General features: G+C 42.7%; 1 protein-coding gene across 5 annotated transcripts in view; it reads right to left on the bottom strand.

Moving 5' to 3' along the window:
- The window catches only part of NRG1 (neuregulin 1), a 312,373-nt gene that overhangs the window by 16,132 nt on the left and 277,722 nt on the right, over positions 1-18,519 (bottom strand). For 2 of the 5 annotated variants that reach the window (XM_014958107.1, XM_014958103.1), the window contains 5 exons: positions 13,665-13,688; positions 9,021-9,123; positions 5,600-5,726; positions 4,029-4,159; positions 3,292-3,495 (listed from right to left, as the gene is read on the bottom strand). In XM_014958107.1, coding sequence (XP_014813593.1) covers positions 3,292-3,495; positions 4,029-4,159; positions 5,600-5,726; positions 9,021-9,123; positions 13,665-13,688 — 589 coding nt within the window. The remainder of the gene's footprint in view (positions 1-3,291; positions 3,496-4,028; positions 4,160-5,599; positions 5,727-9,020; positions 9,124-13,664; positions 13,689-18,519) is intronic. The other 3 variants (XM_014958104.1, XM_014958105.1, XM_014958106.1) reach the window with 3 other exon arrangements.

Raw genomic sequence — 18,519 nt, 5'->3', positions numbered from 1 at the left:
GCCTAGTGTTCATGATTGGTCTGCAAAATTTGCCCCTATTTCTTCATTAGTTTCTGTAGGAAGGGTAGTGGTCAAAGGTGATTTCTGAAAACGAAGCTCAGGCACCAGTACAGAGCTTGTCCCAAAGGAAGAGGACAAAAAATGTGAGACTTTCAGCTGGTTTTACTAAGTGGAGCTCCATGAGATGCAGATTCATGCCAGGTGAGGATCCTCTGCCTGAAACCTCTTGATCAAAGGCACAATGCCCACCATGGCATTTTGCATAGTTTGGCTTTGCTTTTGTTCTTATCCTAAGTTCACCTGCCTGAATGTCATCTGTGTCCAGATCAAAAATCTTTCTAATTCCATTTCTTATACAGGCCCATTGAGATAAGTTACCTGGCTATGACTGATGAAGTTATTTAGTTTTTCATTAGTGATTTATTTATCTGAGTCTGAAATTACTAAAAGAAATCCAAGATTTTTATCCAATCTATGACTCTGTTGCACACATTACACTTGATTAAAACAGAGTTATTGGATAAAAGAAACCAGGACAGATCCTGAACTGATGTGCAGTGGAGTAAATTGGTTTCAGTAGAGGCATATTGATTTACATCAACTGAGGAATAAGAGAAAGAAAACCAAAACTAGTTATGCATGGGAATTACAAGTTGGTTGCTAGTGAGAGCAGAGGGCAATTAATAGTTTTATGCATTGGATGAATGAAGTCATTCTTTATTTTTCCTTTCATCCCTTTCACATTTTTCAATAGGCATTGTCTGAAAAAGTGAAGCCTTTCTACTTCCCCAGATGGTACATCTTGACACACTGGATTTTAGCTAAGCTGGTTCAGTTAATGCCCTAAGTTAGTAAAACGTGTTCAGCATACTGTTCACGCTCCCATCAGTGTCAGGTTGCTCATACTGGGGTGTTTGTGCATTCACACATTTCTGGTGTATTCCCCCACACCATAATAGGGCAGCGCTAACAAGCTGCTGCCTGTGGCCTGAGGCACAGGAGCCAAACACATGCAGCTCGAGCCCATCCCAAAAGGAAGGTTAAATGGTGATAGATTTACCCAGCTTCATGGCCAAGAAGAGGTAAACCTTGGTGGCTCGGTGAAAGGGGATCAGAGTGTATCTGCGGCCAGACAACAAGCATTAACTAGGTACAGGCTGCCAACTTCATCATATAGTCCAGCCTTTCATGCAGAGATGGTGCTTTTTGATCTTCTCCCTTCTAAGATGGCTAAGAATGTTCTGAAATACAGGTGTTTGGGTCCTCTGCTCGTGTAAACAGGTGTCAGGGTATTGGATCCAACAAAAGGGTGGGGTAACACAAGAGAAACCCTCTTAATGTCATTTTATTTCATTTCAAAATGTCGAAGTAGCTGGTGACTAGAAGGTGGAGGGAGCACAGCCTTGATCTACTGATTCACAGCACAGCAACATTTGATGGCTTCAGGGAGTAATTTGTCAGCTCATACATTCCTTTATGTTTCATTTTTAGTTGCAAATAACTCTAATTTTCCCCCTTATATACACACAGATATACAGGCAATCCATCTCAGCAATAATCTGCCATGTATTTCCTGCTTGCTAAAAACAGATGAGGCCTAATTTAATGCCCAGGGAACTATCTTCTGGATTCCAAACTCATGGTCATGTCAGGCACATGCCTAGTAAATTATCACAGAAATGTCGCTGCTTTTCACCTGTGGCGTAATCTTCAAGAAACAAAATAATTGACGAAATGCCTTCTTTCTTCTCATTGCAATGGAAAGGCATGCGCTCCTTCCCCTGCACCCCTCCCCCAGAATCTAAACAGCTCCCACCAGAATGATGCTCTGGGTGTCCCAGGCAATGTGGGAAGACAGTGCAAACAACCTTCGCTTCTGGCATGCAGTTGCCCAAATATACTAAGCTGTAGTACAGCAGGCGTGTGGCTGCGCGTCCTGTATGGTTCCCAGGCAGGAGACTGTGCAGTATTTACTGCTGTAGGTCCTGATCCAGCAAAGCACTTAGGCATGTGCTGAGCTCTAGCTGAGTGAGTAATCTCCCTGATTTCATTGGGGCTGCTTGCACAACTCAAGTTGATCTTGTTGAAGTGCTCTGCTGGATTGGGGCCATGCCTGTTTGTGTCATGTGAGCCACGTGTTTAGAAATTAAATTCCATGGTAAACAACAGGTAACTTTGTTATTAAGGAGAGAGACAGTTCAACTCTCCTTAGTGGTCATACAGGCCTTATTTAGATAGCCCTCAGCGGTGGTGCCTTATTCCTCTGCTAAGTAGTTGTTCTTTGTGTAGCAGAGAGAGTACCACAGAAATGGCTTTTGCTGCACTTGCACATTCATTTTTCTGGAAACTGCAATTTGTCTCCTACACAACTTGGTCTCCTTGGGGATTGCCTGGCTGCATTTTTGTCATCATGGACATCCCACGAGATCAAATCCCTTGTGTTTTCACAATGCTCAGAGAATTGGTCCAGTAACCCTTTGTTTTCCTTTTCTTCTACCTCTGTTTCTTGGGAGAAAAACTATTTTCAAATGTCTTGTTTCTCCTCAATCTTTCATTTGCTACTCTGGGGCCATCCCATGCTCTTGAGATGAAATCCTAACTTAAAACTGAGAAGACTTTTTCAGTAAAAGTTTTCTTACAACTGATGCATTTCATCACAGACCTTAGGTACTGATGAAGCAGCCTTTTCAGAAAAAAAAATGACTTTGTTGGAAAACTCCTGGCTAGCTTTATTTACAACTACTCTTGATTTAATAATGGCTTGCAGTTTGTGTTCCTTGTGTTTATTTAATAAAGAGTCAAGAGAATTTTTTAAGGACATATAGTGTGTTTAGGAGCTGGAATCCCCCAGAAAGTAAGCGGCGACAGAATTCCTGTATCATTTAGGAGTCCTCTTCCTGTGAATCAATACACTGATTTCCCCATCTTTCTCCCCACCTTTTGTGTCTCACAAAATCCCTCAGTCTTCTCACTTGCTTCTCCTAAGAAACCAGTAATTAGGCAAAGATCCATTTTTACTTTACGGTTGAGACTTCTGACAAATGACTTGTAGCGGAGCTTATCCAAATGTGAACTGCTGGCTATTACAAATAAATCCAGCAGAGGCAAGAAGAAAAGAGATACTTCTGGTGAACTTTAAACTCCTACCAAGCACTCCTTCACGAGTGAGGAGAAGTATGCCCTACATGAATAGCTGTGATGCTGGGTTTCCTCCTGTGCTCCCCCAGGCTTTGAAACCATCTGGGAACACCCAGCCTCCCCAGCTGAAAGCAATGAGGTGGTGTGTCCTACCTTTCACTGTGAGGAGAGTCTCGGTAAGAGTCAGGGGTTTCTCTTGCGTGCCGGAGGAAGCTGTTGCCTTCCCGTGGTCCACCAATGCCATTGAGGCGTCCCCGGGGTCCTGCTGGGCTGGTGTGCCTGCTGTTCTCCATGGAGGAGCTGACGAGCACTGAGTGGCTTTCGGAAAGGATGCTTTCGGTGTGGCCATTACTCCAGCTAGAGAGCAGCAATCAGGAAAGGAGAAGAAGGGAGGGAGTGTGAGAAGGGGCTTTGGTGGCAAAGGCAGATGAGCAGAAATTTATCCAGAGGAGAGGAAGAACCTCTATTGCTTCTGTTGCTGCTTGGGATGTGCAGCATAACCTACAGATTGGTAACTGGGGCTGCAGAGTTTTGTGAACTGTATGGATCCACATGTATCAAGATGACTTTGTATGTGTGGATAAAAGGAGAGGGAAGGAGGGCTTTCCAGTCACCAGGACTGTCACTGATTTAGCAGTCTACATATACAGAAATTCACTGTAACAGTATTGGAACGTCACTCAGTCAATAAAGATCTTTGTAAATTCCTGGAAAGAAAATTATAAGGAGAATTAGACGACATGACATCAAATAATGTTAGTCTTAAAATGAAAACACTGCGAAGGGAGCATAGATTTTTCTGGGTTTGTTTTTTTTTTACACATCTTTTCAGTTTTGCAACAGCAGCAGATCAGATATTAGAGGTGCTGTTTGCCTTCCCCCTCCAGTACCTGTGGCTGGGTGTCTGGGTGACTGTCACGGAGTGATGTGTTGTTGAGGTGTAGTGGCTCGTAGAAAATGAGGTCTCTGTTTCTCGCTCGATGACATGCTCACTGGAGATTACGTTTTTTGAAACGTACTGCTGAAAAAATGCAGACAAACCTCAGGTTTACAAACTGTAATTCACAGCACATTTGCAGACACAATTTCCAACCCCTGTCCCCTCCCCACTAAGTTGCGTTTTTTCACACAGGCTAAAGCACAAACTTTGTCACTTAAATACAGGTACAAATCACATTGACATACTGGAGCCCATTCCTGTACACCTCTGCATACATACCTCATCTAAACTCAAAGCAGAAGGAAACAAATGAGGAAATCAGCAAAGGACTACATCCCAATCAGGCTTTAAACAATGTACATATTTAAAGAGGGAATGAGAAGTCCAAATGGATAGAGACCTGGAAAGGCAACCCCCCCTTTACTACCAGATATATCAAAAATACTATTTTCTGATGGAGAAGATGACAGTAGTTACAAGTAGCAATTGCCCTCTGCAGGGTAAGTATCGGGCAAGAAATGGCTATTTTCAGTGCCCATGGATGCAGCACCAGGGCAGGCCTATTCATCAGGGGATGATCTGCAGAAGGGGCCAAAGTTTCCTGAGATGAGCCCGGAGATGTGCAGTGCCCAATTTCATACACAGCTTTTCCCCTGCAATGCTGTTGCTGGTAGTACTCTCGGTTCTCCTCTGTGGGGAATCTGGTTTTCCCTCTCTAAGTAATTTGACCATGGATTTAGGTCTTTTGAGGGGAAGTATTGGAAGCTGAGCTCTTCTGAAAAGGCATCTTGGCCTTGACCTAGGTCAGTGGGAGCACTGCCACTGACTTAGCAGCTCACCCCTGCAATGAGCTGCCATGAATATATGGGGCAGGAGAGTGAGAATGGCTTGTGGTGGCAGGATGTTGACATTCTCTCCAGGCAGCAGGCTTCCCTGGGAAAGGGAGGAGAGGAGGAAGCAGCTACAGACACTGTGAGCCCTAGCCATTAAGGCCAAGGGGCTTGGCCAAGGGGTTAGCTGAAGAGTAACTGTCTTCTCTGCTCTGCTCTGACAAATGGCTGGGGAATACTGGTGGAGTATCTACCCCAGCCCCATCTCCTCAGCCACTGCTACTGTCCAGGTGAGATCTTTACTCAGACTTTTATCCCTGAGTTCATAATGTCACATTCCTGATTCAAGGGGGCTGCCCCTACTCACCAACCATCAGGCCAAGGCAAGTAAGAGCAAAGTACGTGTGTTTGAAGAAATTGATCTCTACAGCACTTAGCCCTGCTGTAGAGCTCTTAGCATTTTTTTCTGATGTAATTGTCTTGCTTTTGGTGTCCTAGATCCACAGGCACAGCTGCAGCACTGAGACACGCCCCAGTAAACTGGCCATCTGCAGAAATGTATCTCATTTTAGTGCATTTATTTTGTTTCTGGCTGGAGAAAGCCAAGAGAATTCAGCCACCAGTCTAAGGTAGAAATTTAAAAAGCTGTGGCACTGGCAGCCTAGGCTGAAATGAGGACAGTAAAACCTACGTTCACCAGCTGGACGTTATCAGGCGGCGGGTTGGGGTGGTGTGGCCCGTTGGCCATGTTCATCACATTGTTCCTTTCCGAGCGCAAGCTCTGCCGAAGGCGGTCATGCAACTTTTTTCTCTGCTTCCTGTGCATGAAACACGGAAATGATTTTACTAGACAAAGGGAATGCAGCTGCACCTTTCAGCATGTTGATGATGATGATAATAATAATAATAATATAACATCACTTTTTTTGCCAGCACTTTCCCCACTGCTGCAAGATCTCAGAGCAACTCTGAAGACCGCAGGTCTAATTGCAGCTGGAGCTGTGGGGACCTGCAGAGGGGGAAGGATGTGTGGGAACCCTTCCAGGAGTCAGCAGGCCACACAGGGACGACAAAAAGTGCGAGGAAGAAGGAAGCCATTTCTAAACCACGGTCCATCTCAGGAGGAGCTCTTCTTCTGCACTGAGAAGGGAGGGGGAAGAGATTTTAACCCAGCCACCTTGACACCATCATTGCAGCCATGGCCAGGTTTCTGACAGCACACCAAGTTATGCTTCTCCATTCATCACAGAGAGCTGAGGTGGCCTCACCTCAGGGCTTGCATGCCATGAAAACATGGCACGTGCTGTGATCTTTGTGATGTGGCAGCTACACATTTCTTGGTGGGGTTCGTCCCCTACCTAAACAATGCACTCCAAATACATAAATGTGTTAAAGAAGTGCTGAGGAAGCCCTGGAAGTAGGTAAATGTGTGAGGTATGACTGTGTCTGCAGCTAACTTGGCAGCTCTGGAAGGTTTCATTACAGCAACAACAGATTAGGTCTAGAACCTAATGATTACCAGGTAGATGCCAGGGCTGCTAATGCATTCAAAGGAAACATCCACCAACGACATGCACTAACGGCAGGGTGTCTGGCTGACTTGGATGCTTCTACCCGTCCTCAGCTGCTCCTTTCCCAGTTGCTAATCTTTCCAACTCTCCTCAAGAGAGCTTTTCAGCAGATCACAGCAAGCTGTCCTTAACAAAACTTGTAGCATAGTAAAACCTAGTGCTGTGAAGGCCATGCAGAATGCACTAAATAGAACACCAAAATAAATAACTGGGTAAGGAGCTGTTCAATTTCAGACTTAATTTATCAATATTCCCCAGTTTTGTCTGATTATACTGGAGAGGTTCCACCATCCTGCCACAGAATCCAGGGAAATGAAGGGAGGATGCAGGCTCCAAAGCACTGCAGAGTGTATATGACCTTGGCTGTGGCAAGAGCTAAAATACACACAATTCCCTAAGCTGTATGCAGAAGTGCAGATTTGGCAGGGTAGGACAGGGTAAGATATAACCGTTTTCAATCCTGTTTTGAATGCAAAGGGACTATTCCAAGCTTTCCAAAAAGGAGGGGGTAGGGAAAACTATAAATACGTTAAAGCTTGATAGCCAAGGAAGCTTAAAGACAAAGAAAATACAACTTGACACACTGCATTTTACATATTTTCTCTGCGTGTATGTGCCTGGATAGTAGAAAACATTTAATTTATGTCACTCCATATGAATGGTATAAGGAGACACAGCTGCCTTGGACACGCTGCTGTCTCAGCAGGACACAGTCCCTTGTCCATGTGGGCTTTCTGTTTGGAGGAAAACCAGGCATCATCTTAGGACACACAGATGCTCAAGGCGGATGGAGACTGCACTGCCAGGAGATACCTGCACAGATACCTAAAAACCTGCCCGGGCTAAGAAGCAACACGGACAAGGACTTAACTTGATTTCGCAGCACCTCTCCATGAGACCCTGGAGACCTTGGGAGGTGAGGACAAACTGAGTTCCCTGACATGGTAGAGAAAGTGGGTTCTAGAGGGACTTTCTGTTCATCGCCTACGGGCCTGAGATCCTGGCACATATTGCCCAGGAATCTGTCCTGCGGAAACGGCATTACTTCCCACCTTCACTGATGAATGTATTTGCATTTTGCATGCTCCGATGTGTGCTGTTCATTCTCTGGTAAAAGGATACTTAATTAAAAAAAAAAAAATTACTCCAGGAAACTAGGAAGAAAGAATAATGGGAAAGCTAAAGTGTACTTCACCTATTCTGAGAAGCCTTTCCCTTAATATAAATGACTTGCAAATAAGCACCGCTGAATTAAGACTGAGTGTCAGAAGATACTGCTTCAGCATTTGACCAGCAGTATCTCTTGCAAAGAGACCAAAAAAATCTAAGCCATCACATTTTATTTAATGTGAATTTCCCCTGGTTTCTGGGTTTTCCCTTATTAGGAGGAAAGAGCATGGGGAAACATTTCACAGACAGCAGTCTAGTATTGCTGCTGCATTTGGAGGCCATGAACTGGCAGCTCACTTTCATCAGTTGTGTTTGAAAACGTTTCACTTTTGGCTGGCAGTGGATGTTGACATCTGGGACAAACTGTGACAAAGCATCCAGACCCCTGATGGATTCTGGGGGCTTTTTATATAGAAAGCCATACTTCAGGACTTTTACTTCATTCATGGGTATGCCCTGGCTGATTTTGATGAACTTTGGAGAGGGAAAGATTGATAAGCTACCCTGTCTTGCTAGTTGTCATTTCTAAAAGCAGTATTGATCTGATTCTTTTTTACTGTTTCAGTCATTCCCACTTGTTCCACAAGGTTGTAAGTGGGAGCAGCATGTAGGGGGGCAAATGGTTCCCTTTCTCCCCCCCTTTTAACACATCCATTATTTGTGGGGCTTAAAATGAAAACCAACAACCCAACTGCCAATCAGTCCTTGCAGCAGTAAATCAGGTTTATCCCGATGTGGAAGATTTATGATATGGGTTTTCTGTGTTTTGGTGGGGAGATTTATAGGAGCAGCCAGAAGTTTTGGCAGCACAAATTCTGCTGATGTTCATTGTAATTTATCGTCCAGAGTGTCTCATGCGTGTTTGAGAGTCACCCCCAGTAATTTACAGAGACTCACAGAACGCATTTAAATGCCTACTTTTGCATTGGGAGTACTTTTGTGTTCAGTTCTTTGGCCTTTGGTGTTTAGTAACCGTTAATCTTGCTTTGAGTACAAACAAACTAGGTTGATGTGTAAAATTTACTGCTGGATAGTAACATGATTCCAGTGTTGGGGTTTGTTCCTTTCCAGCTAGGGAAACCAGCTGGAATGGGTGATAGACAAAGAACTGCAAGTCAGTGAGATTTGCTAGAGTCACATTTGAAGGGTGAAAAACCTTTTGGATACCTGTCTCATTTTTGCACTGCTGAGTGTCATGGAGACCTGCACCCATCTAGCTTGGACCAGAGCAGCCTGGCCACAAGTTTGTCTCTTCAGCTGAACTCTGGAGAAACCCACAAACAACATAATGCTCAGCAGACTAGAAGCTGCAGTCAGCTGGGAAGGCCCTGACCAACAACCACAGATACATAAAAGAAGAGAAAAGTTTACTTGGTTTTGCAGTAGGCCACAACACACATGATGCCAACTACTAGAAGAGCAATGCAAATGCCAGTTATGGTCAGCACCCGTTTCTGGTACAGTTCCTCAGCTTCTAGAAAGGGACAAAAACAGAGAAGGTCACAACATGGAGGATGGCTAGGCAAGGAGCACACAGTCAACAGCTGGCATGCTACAAACCACTGCACATATTAAACAGCCACACCGAAACACAGCCACCACACTTCAGGCAAACTCATTATTGACTGCAAGGAGAATGAGACTACACCATAAGCTCTTAACGCATTACTGGGGATGAGTTATCATCCATACAATTATAGTCAAAAGTAATCTTTTTTTTTTATTTAAGTCAACAGGAGTAACATCTACCAAACAACTTCACAATTAACAAACACTCAGCATTTGCTGGAAATAAAAATGCAACGCACTAAGGTAATAACATGTATTTGCAAATGCTTTGGAAGTTTTACTCTGCAAAGACAGCTGGAATGAAGGCCAATTTTATGGGCCTTAAGAGAAATTTATTTTCTTATTATCTTTTTTGGATTGTTTTTATAGCCAATGTCCCTCTGCTCCCACGTCAATTTATATCTCAGTTGTCTTTACAGGAGATATTTCAAAATAACTTTCTGTATTTGAGACATGAGCTTGGCTTATAATTATATCACCAATGCAAAGGAAGATAGGTTTTGAGCTCTGGTCACAAAATTCAGACTCTTTTCTCCAGTGCTCCTCCAAAAACACAGCAATATCAACAATCAGCAGTGCTTTGTATCAGAGAAGTGCTGTGTTTCTACTTGTGTCTCTTTGTGTCCAACAAAGGAACTGCTCTATCTAGGGTGGCAGCTTGCTCAGTGATGACAACTAGTTATTGATCTCATTCATCAGAGACATTTCACTATTATAAAGATGTTTGTTGCACTGGTAATGTTTGGGTTGGAGCTACCCATGCATTCCTGCCTCACTCACGCTTGGCAGAGAGCATTGCTGCATGCTATGCTGGGGAACTTTATGTAGGAGTGCTAAAACAGAGGCATGCTCGGTGTCGGTGCTTTGAGGATGCAGATTTGCATTCCTACTTTTAGGAACAAAAACAGGCATCTAGCCCTTTGATGAAGCAGGCAGTCCAGAAAACTCGCCCTGGAGGATCCATACTGGATGGGTGGCCTTAGGTCAGACTGCAATATTGACCACAGCTGGAATGCCATCAGGTGATTAAAAATAAATGAATGACTAAAAGCTGCACAGCACTGCACTATCTTTGGGATAAATGCCAGCATTATTCCTGCTGGAAGGGACTTAAATGTACATAAAAGGTCTGTGGGGCAATTCATCAGGACGTACAGAGACACACAACGGTCTCTCACATGTGTCATGGGTCTCTGTCCAATCTCAGGCACTTAAATGATGTGCTGTCAAAAATGCCAAGACAGTTCAGGAGAAAATGCTCTCTACTGAAGAAGGAGCAGTCGTTCTTACAGTGTGTTTCCTGGGCTTCTCTAGTTTAGTTTTGAAGTTGCTATGGGCAAATGGCAAATATTCCATGCAACATACGACAAAGCAAAAAGAAATCTTCATTTCTCTGATACAATGCACCTTACTATGGAACGAATTCGTGATACAAGCCAAACCCACTCTAAACCAAAACACCAGCAAACAGGTCATGAGCACTGTCAGACAAAATTAACAGCACTGATTATTAACAAGGGGAGAGGGGGCAGGGAAGAAGTGAGTTTGGTAAAACAAGGATGCTGCAAAAATGTATTAAAGAAAACAAAACTATAACTCCAAGAACAGAAAGTCAAAAAAGGGAAGGAAGAAAGGGCTGATACTCCAAACCAAACAAAGATAAAGAGAGAAAGAGGAAAGTGAAATATAGGGAAAGACAAGGTTAAAGAGTTGAGAAGTCAACTGCAGGCCTGGCACAGCATGCTTGATACTGGAAAAAACAGAGTGAAGAAAAGCTTGGGGACAAAAAAAAAAGGGTTGAAGCATAGTGTGAAGGGATTTCTCATACAGCATAACTCCTCGCCTAGGCTAGTTAGTGGCACTTGATCCCCTTCCCAGTTTTGCCCCTTCTGAAAGCGCTTATTAGTTAGCCATGGCAATGGTGTATTATGAGGATGTCACAGGAAACAGGAGCATCGCGCTAAGCAATTTATGGGCAAATTTGAAAGGCTTTGAATTATTCCTTTTTTTGGTTCATGCTGTCAGCTGTTAGCTTGTGAAAGCAAAATGAATAAGAACATATCAACTTGTTTTTCTGGAGGGAAGGGGAGAGGAAGAAGATTACTTAACAGTGGACATTCTTCTTGGTTATTTATACTCAGGGAAACATTCCACTGACTCCAGGAGGTTTAATCCAGGCTGAAGGTGCTGCAAATGAGCCAGGCTGGCCAGTGATGGCCTTACTAAGGCTGCCAGTGGGTTGAGGCTTGTCCCTTGTGTGTTGGATGCTCCTGGGCTCTTGCCCACAGCAGGGGACCGGGGCTGTGGATGCAGTCCTAAGCAACGCTCCTCACACCAGCGGGTCTGCTGGGACTGGAGGTCTTGATGGGCATGGTGAGGTAAACCCGTGGGTCTGCTTTCATTGCATTAATTTCCTCCCGTGCCCTTCGAAATGAGGCCCTTAGGATGATCCAGCTTGACACAGGCTGCATGAACAGTGCCGCTGCCATGCCCTCCCTCAAGCCATGGGAGAGGAATGGCTGCCTGGAGAGGCACATATGTCCAGGTGTGTCTTGCCCAGCAAACCAGCAAGCTCCCATGTAAACCTGGCTCTCCTCCTGGCTAACAGGGTCTCACTGTCCAGGACAGCAGGGGGATGCCTGAGTGTCCTTGGGGAAGCGGGGGGACAACTGCTGCGGTTGGTAAGGGCTGCTGACTGTTGGGACGTGATCAGAGATCCTGGCCACCACTCTGCAGGCGGTGTGGTGCCTCCAGAATGAGCCTTGGCCTCTGTTTAAGGCCAGAAGAGTTTTGTGAAGCAGGGACCGAACTCCCATGGGGCACTTGCAGGTATACTGGGTATGGCCCCAAAACTGCCCTCTCTCTCTACAGGGTGTTAACATCTACAGAGCCAGGTGACGACGCCCAACAAATAGCATATGCTGTATTTAAAGTGCTCATCAAATGAGCTTGAAAATAATTAATAGCAGCCTTGGGGAAAAGGCCATAGAGGAATGTCTGTGCAGTGAGAATTTAGAAAACGTTTTCGCCTGTTAAGTATTAAAAATCATTTGAATACATTTTTCCCCCCCGCAGAATGCTAGGAAAATCAAATCAACACGAGACTTTAGCCAAGATATTAAATGCCTCTATGTGAAGCCTTTCGAACATGCACATTATGCACTTATTTTCATGTCGCCCTAAATTACACATAACTGATGATACATATGGTCTTAAATTTGCTCCATTTTGAAGTTTTTCTTCTTATGGGTCTCTGAGCATTTTTAAAAGAATTTCATTTCAAGAGGTGGTTCTACTGATATAACTTCATATATAAAGCAAAATTCACAAATTGTTTTTTTAATGGATTTTAATTTAATTTCTCGTATGTTAATGTAGGCATATATCTTCTAGTATATATGAGTGAGAATTAATATTATCTTGTAATAATAATAACAGTAATACTAAGCTGGGTTGTGAGAGATTTTTAAAATCTGAACTTGTAATGGGTTTTCCTCAGTTCACAGCTTGAACTAATGACATGTTGTGGGGGCATTTTTAACAGGAACATGAACTAAAACTGTGTGAAAAGCAACACTACCTGGTTCTTCTCATTTGCTGACAATTTTAGGAGTTGTCATACTAAAACTGACCTCAATTTCAAGTTAGCCTATTCAAGAGATGCATTATTTGTACTCCTGATTACTAAATGTTAGTCAGGTAAGTACAGTCTATTCATGAAGAGAACTTAGAAGACCTAGTTCTATTATATTTAAGCTGAAGTGTAAAAATAGAAACCACTGCCAATGTTCTTGGTTGAGTGCAATATGAGTTTAGTATTAGAACTATTGTATATATTTGCTGACTTGAGAATATGGAGTCTAGCTATAAACCTCTACTTAAATTTAAAAAAAAAATTCAGTTCACTTCTAATTTATAGACCTAGAAATAAATATGTATATGTATATAATTTACACATATGTATATGCATCTGATTTACATATCTAGCTGTCGGTTTAGACATAAAACTTTACCTGGTAACCAGAGCTCAAAACTGTAAATTTGCAGAATTTTCAGTGGCTATAACAGCTGATCTTTTTGTAGTTAGTATTTTTGCTTAATATTTACAGTGTTTCTAAAATCTGGCAACCCTAGAAGAACTCGGCAAAAGCAAACGTCAAAACTAGTCAAAATTACACAGCAGAAAAATGAATGTACACTATGTTACGATTACTTCAGTATTTCCTAGAACTCCTTAGGTCTGGAATATCCTATCACTATTACCATTTTAGTGAGCTGATCTCTGCTAACGTTTGATAAGGGTGATTGTTATAGCTGTATGATCCCTTCTAAAGCATAAAGAAATTGGTTAGGAATTGAAAAGGGGAGGTGGAGAAAAAAAAATAAAAAGGGGTTTATCTCTCAGGCTCTAAAATCTGCAGGCTAAAAGGAATGATTGGTCCATACCCATAAATTCAATCCCAAGATGCTCTGCCAATGCAGAAAGTTGACAAAAAAAGAAAGAAAAAGGAAAAAGTTTCAGAAAAGAGCAATACACTGTACTCAAAAATAAATCACATATAAGAATCATGGCTATTCTGTGTCTGCACATGAAACAGGACAAAGGGGCATATGGCTATGTGGACAGTGCTCAGTTGCACCTCTGTAAGCTACATGACCAGACCTTCTGCATGGGTTACACACCACAATACATACAGGGGATCTGAACAGCCACAGTGCAGGGAACACAGCAGGAACCACTAACCCTTAAAGATCTTACTAAGATAAAGCAGGCTTCAGCCTGAGGATGCCATGTGAAATGGCTGATGGTTTTCAGGTGGAATCGTGAAAGCACAGGGATGGCATTCCCCTGCAAATGTGTCATGCATTGCCCTCCCTTCTGGCCCTGCTCCTGTCCCAGGCATGTGGCTGCTTGCTCTTGTGGGTTGCAACCTGGAGGTCGCTGGGACTGTTTCCTCAGCAGCTTCTCAGCTTTGGATCTGACTGCAGTGGGGCTCTTCTTTCTTGAAAATAAAGAGCCAATGCCTTTTCCCCTGCCTTTGGGCTGCGCAGCATCAGCAGAACCACCCACTGGCCAGCTGGATGCACTCTGGGGTGTAGGGCCTGATGCCATTTACAAGGATCACATACCTAAATTAGTACTCCCAGGCCCCAGCAGCCGGTGATGAGGAGGAAGACAAGTTTTTCCCCTGGCAGGTACCCTAGGAGACCCTTCCCAGGGGTCCAACACAATAACAGCTCTCACTTTGTCCTTGTGTGCTGTGAAATTTAAATCCAATCCTAATTTTCTGACCAAATGTTTGATTGTTTATGTAGGTTGTAGACATTGGGAATGCCAATTTTTTCCTGCTAATCAGTAACATTTTAAGGGTTAAGTAAAATGGAATCCATCCAGGTCTCTTCCTAAAGAGCCAGTATTACACGCCTGCATGAACACTGTTAACGATATATATTAGTTGCATAGAAAGCTTGGTTAACTCTTCAATAAAATGAATGACATGCCCATGCATATATATTGTTGTACTTATGCTTGCTTACAGGTAGGATACCTAAACTGGATGTAATTTAATTTTACGGGAAGTCATTCATATCATGCAGTTTCTATTTCAATTAATTCAATGGAAAGCTGGTACTTAGAATGGGAATATATTCTGGCTGAAGGTCCTAACAAGAAAACATGCTGAAGAAACATGCATTGCTTATCCAAACCTAGATGCCATGTAGCTCTTATTTATCTTTGGTATTCCTAGCTACATTCCCTAGACCTGATTAAAAGCAAGTAGAATATCCAAACACTTCTCATTCTATAAGCAGGTCATTATTTTTGATCTTTTCCTATGTAACCCAATAGTGTTGCATACTTTTTACATACAATGCGGTTTCTATTGAATATTTGCCCCGGTGCTCTAAGAAGAAATACAATTAATTTGAATAACTCAGTTTTCATTCTGGATGTGATTTTTGTGGTGGCAGTATTGGAAGATAAAATGTTTGGGAAGCAGGTGTTTTTTTTCAAAAAAGTGGCCTACCACTACAACTCATTGGATATATTGTAGCACGTCTACAGAACAAGGGTATAATGCCTGGAAATGCTGGAACAGGTCCTCCAGGACAGTGTGCTGTGTTTGTGAGTGGTGCCATGGCTGCTGGGCACCCAAGATTTTGGGTGGCTACTCTATAGAGTGGGGTGGGTTGGGTAGCTTGGGGACATGCCCAGTGAGGGGTGAGCACAGTTATAGGTTTGTGTGACAACCTCACACCTGACAAAGGACGGACTCATTTGGATCAACTGCATGCAGCAGCAGAGAAGTCCAGGGAGACCAATTTCACCTCTGATGTATAAAGGTGCCATGTTTCTTAAGCTATTGCTTAGTTTTCTTATTAAATGTGTTCTGTGGGTAATGAGAAATTCTAAAAAAGTTTCTTTTTCATGTAATCTGCATTGAAAACAAACTAAAATTCCCAAACTATCACAGAGGAACACCTGCTGGCCAACTTTGCTTCAGGGGCTGGGATGCAGTGTCTCTTTGTGAGGCTTAGGATCCACTTTGGATTCTAAATCTTGGTTCATTTCAGTGGTACTCAGGCTCCAAAATCAATTTTGAACTTGTATGTTATATCCTATGGCTCCTGTAAAAGTGTTACCCTACAACTGATTCGAGTTTCAGAGTATAGAATTGTCCTTTCTTAATTACAGTATTCTGTCATAGCAATTTTAGCATTTAATGAGCATTAAGTGAGCAGTTTATAGTGAAAAAGTGTCTTATTTGGCCTTGAGCAGAAGATGGAAAATGACATTTTTCAAATTTGTTCATATAATTTTGGATCTTGATCTCAGCACATAAAGAGTGAACATTTAGGGTGCTGAATGGCTTCAGAAAATGAAAATTTCAGGTAAGATTGTCTAGTACCATCATACAAATGTGAGCACTTAAGAAATATACAGAATATACACAGAAATACTGAGCTAATGGAATTGCTGAAAAATTGACTTTTGAAGATCCGTAGTTTATGTGGAAAGACTGAAAAATTGAGGTCATTACAGAGCAACAGCACTTCTGGTGATCCCTCAGGAATATCACAGCTTTACTCAACTCCTGCCTCCTTTAACTTCTTGACCAGTCTCATCTTGACAGTATGAGACAAGGCCTGTCATCAAAACAGAAATTTCCTTTTGTCCCTCTTGCTCACCAAGGATGGCAGAGCTGAAATGGTCACAGTTTAAACTGGTGTCCCATGCTGAAATACTTGCCTTCAGGAAGGCAGGGACCACATTCAATTCATGACCGAGATGGCTCATGCCCCACAAGTTGTTCTATATTTACAACATATATGTAACTGTTAACTAGTGAAGTAAGCAAGTCAATTGGCCATTTGGATGGGGCCCTCGGCCCATCTGGGGTATCTGGGAGGACAAAGATTTTACCTCTGATATGGTCTAGAGAAGTTTTCTCAACCTCCCATTAAATCAAGGCTCCACCAGTGTTTCTTAACCCAAGGATCATTCTGCACAGTGTTGCTATAAGAGTTCTCATGCATAGCTACAAAAAAATAGCTCAAACTTTAAATGTAATTCATTACATTTGTTTTCCTCCATTTGCTTTGCTTCCTTGCCTTTAAGGGAGTGAATGTGTGAACATTCAAATACAGAAAATACATTTGCATGTACTTTTGCAATACTTTTTTGGACCACTTTCTGGTGTCTTATGGATCAATGGTGGACCACGACCCTCAAAGTCAAAACTGCTGCCGCATCCAAGGGTATTGGGGAATACACCTGGTAGCAGCTGTGCTCAAGGGAAGGACATTACAGCGTCTGCCAGCCAGACTCTGGAGACGAGCAAAACTAGCACAGTCTAGTCTTCCTTCCTGCTGGAGGTAACTGTGGCAGTAGAGAATCTAAGAGCTGTCACTTCTCAGTCACAGCAAGTCATCCTGTGGTTTGGAGTGTTTGCAAAGCTGGAAGCCAAGGGACAGTCAGCCTAAACATGTGCTTTCCAGTAGTCTTCCTCACATCCCTTCCCAGTTATGCTCACATTTCCACTGACAGAAAGGAAAGGCATTTCTATGGAAGAACTTTCTTAAAATGGAGAGCCACCTAATTTCCTGTGTCCGTTTTCAACACATTTCTAGTGCACCATGATAAGTGAATCCTCCAGGGCTAACCAAACCACTGTCAAGATAAGCCAGTTAGTCCTGCCTTCTGTTGGGACAGGAGATTTCCAGAATGCTTAGCATTGGCCTTGTTTTGATCTTGCAAAAGGCCCTCAGCAAAGCTTGTAACTTCAGGACTCTTAAAAATACCAACTCCAGGGCAGATTTCTGAGGCTTTTTCTCTACAGCCAAATACAGAGCCATCAGACAGTAACAGCTCAACAGTATGCAAACTTGGTGCGGAACCCCATCAACACTTTCCTTCCAAATGAAGAAGGACCTTTCTGAAAGCACATAAAATTAGATAGCACTGCATAGTTCACATGTACACTTTTGTTTCCTACTGGCATTTATGCCATTTAACATCCCAATTTGCTCTGTATTTTACAGAAGCAGTATTTACAGAGCTAAGTTAGTCATCTGCACTCTAGGTGCAAAATATAAGCTTGACTTGAAGCCCCAAACGCAACATTTGCCTTTGCAAATTTGCAACATTGAAGACAACTCTCATTCTAAGTCCCCTTTTTAATTGTATGCTCCGGTCTGCACTGTGCGTAATAATAAAAAGTCATACAAATGCTTCTTCATTGATTTTTTTTTTTTTAAATATAAATGTACCCTCACTGGACCCTTTCCAAAAATGTTATTTTAAGATTTGTAGCAGTTTAATAAACCTGATATTATACTGCAGATGCAGGGTAGGCAAAACTGCCAGAATCTCATAGCTGTTGCCTGGGGCTCTCAGAGTAGCCTGAGGTAGGTAGTATTACACTCTCCTGCCAGTGCTTTTCAAGGAGAGGAGGGCTGGACCAGCTTAGGTACTTGCAGTTTACCATAGCTCTTGCAGTAAGGCAGGGGAATCTACTCCTTTTCCACGGAGGCAACTTCAGAAAATCTCAGCCTGGTGTCTACCACCCAAAGATTACTTTAAAAATCCCAACCAGAGTTAGGAAACTGAAAAACTAATGAAGGAAAACCCCCCTAAACCTTTTTTTTTTTTTTTTTTTTTTTTTTTTAATGGGTAGTGAAATGAATTTCTCATCAACATACAATTCTTCCATAGTTTTCAGGGTGAAATCAGCAGCAAAAAATGGATCTTATATCTTTACACCACCTCTTGTTAAATGATTCATCTAAGATATGAAAG

The sequence above is a fragment of the Calidris pugnax genome, unplaced genomic scaffold (genome assembly GCF_001431845.1).
Source record: "Calidris pugnax isolate Ruff unplaced genomic scaffold, ASM143184v1 scaffold317, whole genome shotgun sequence".
NCBI classification, from domain to species: domain Eukaryota; kingdom Metazoa; phylum Chordata; class Aves; order Charadriiformes; family Scolopacidae; genus Calidris; species Calidris pugnax.
This window is presented reverse-complemented; position numbering and strand designations above follow the sequence as displayed.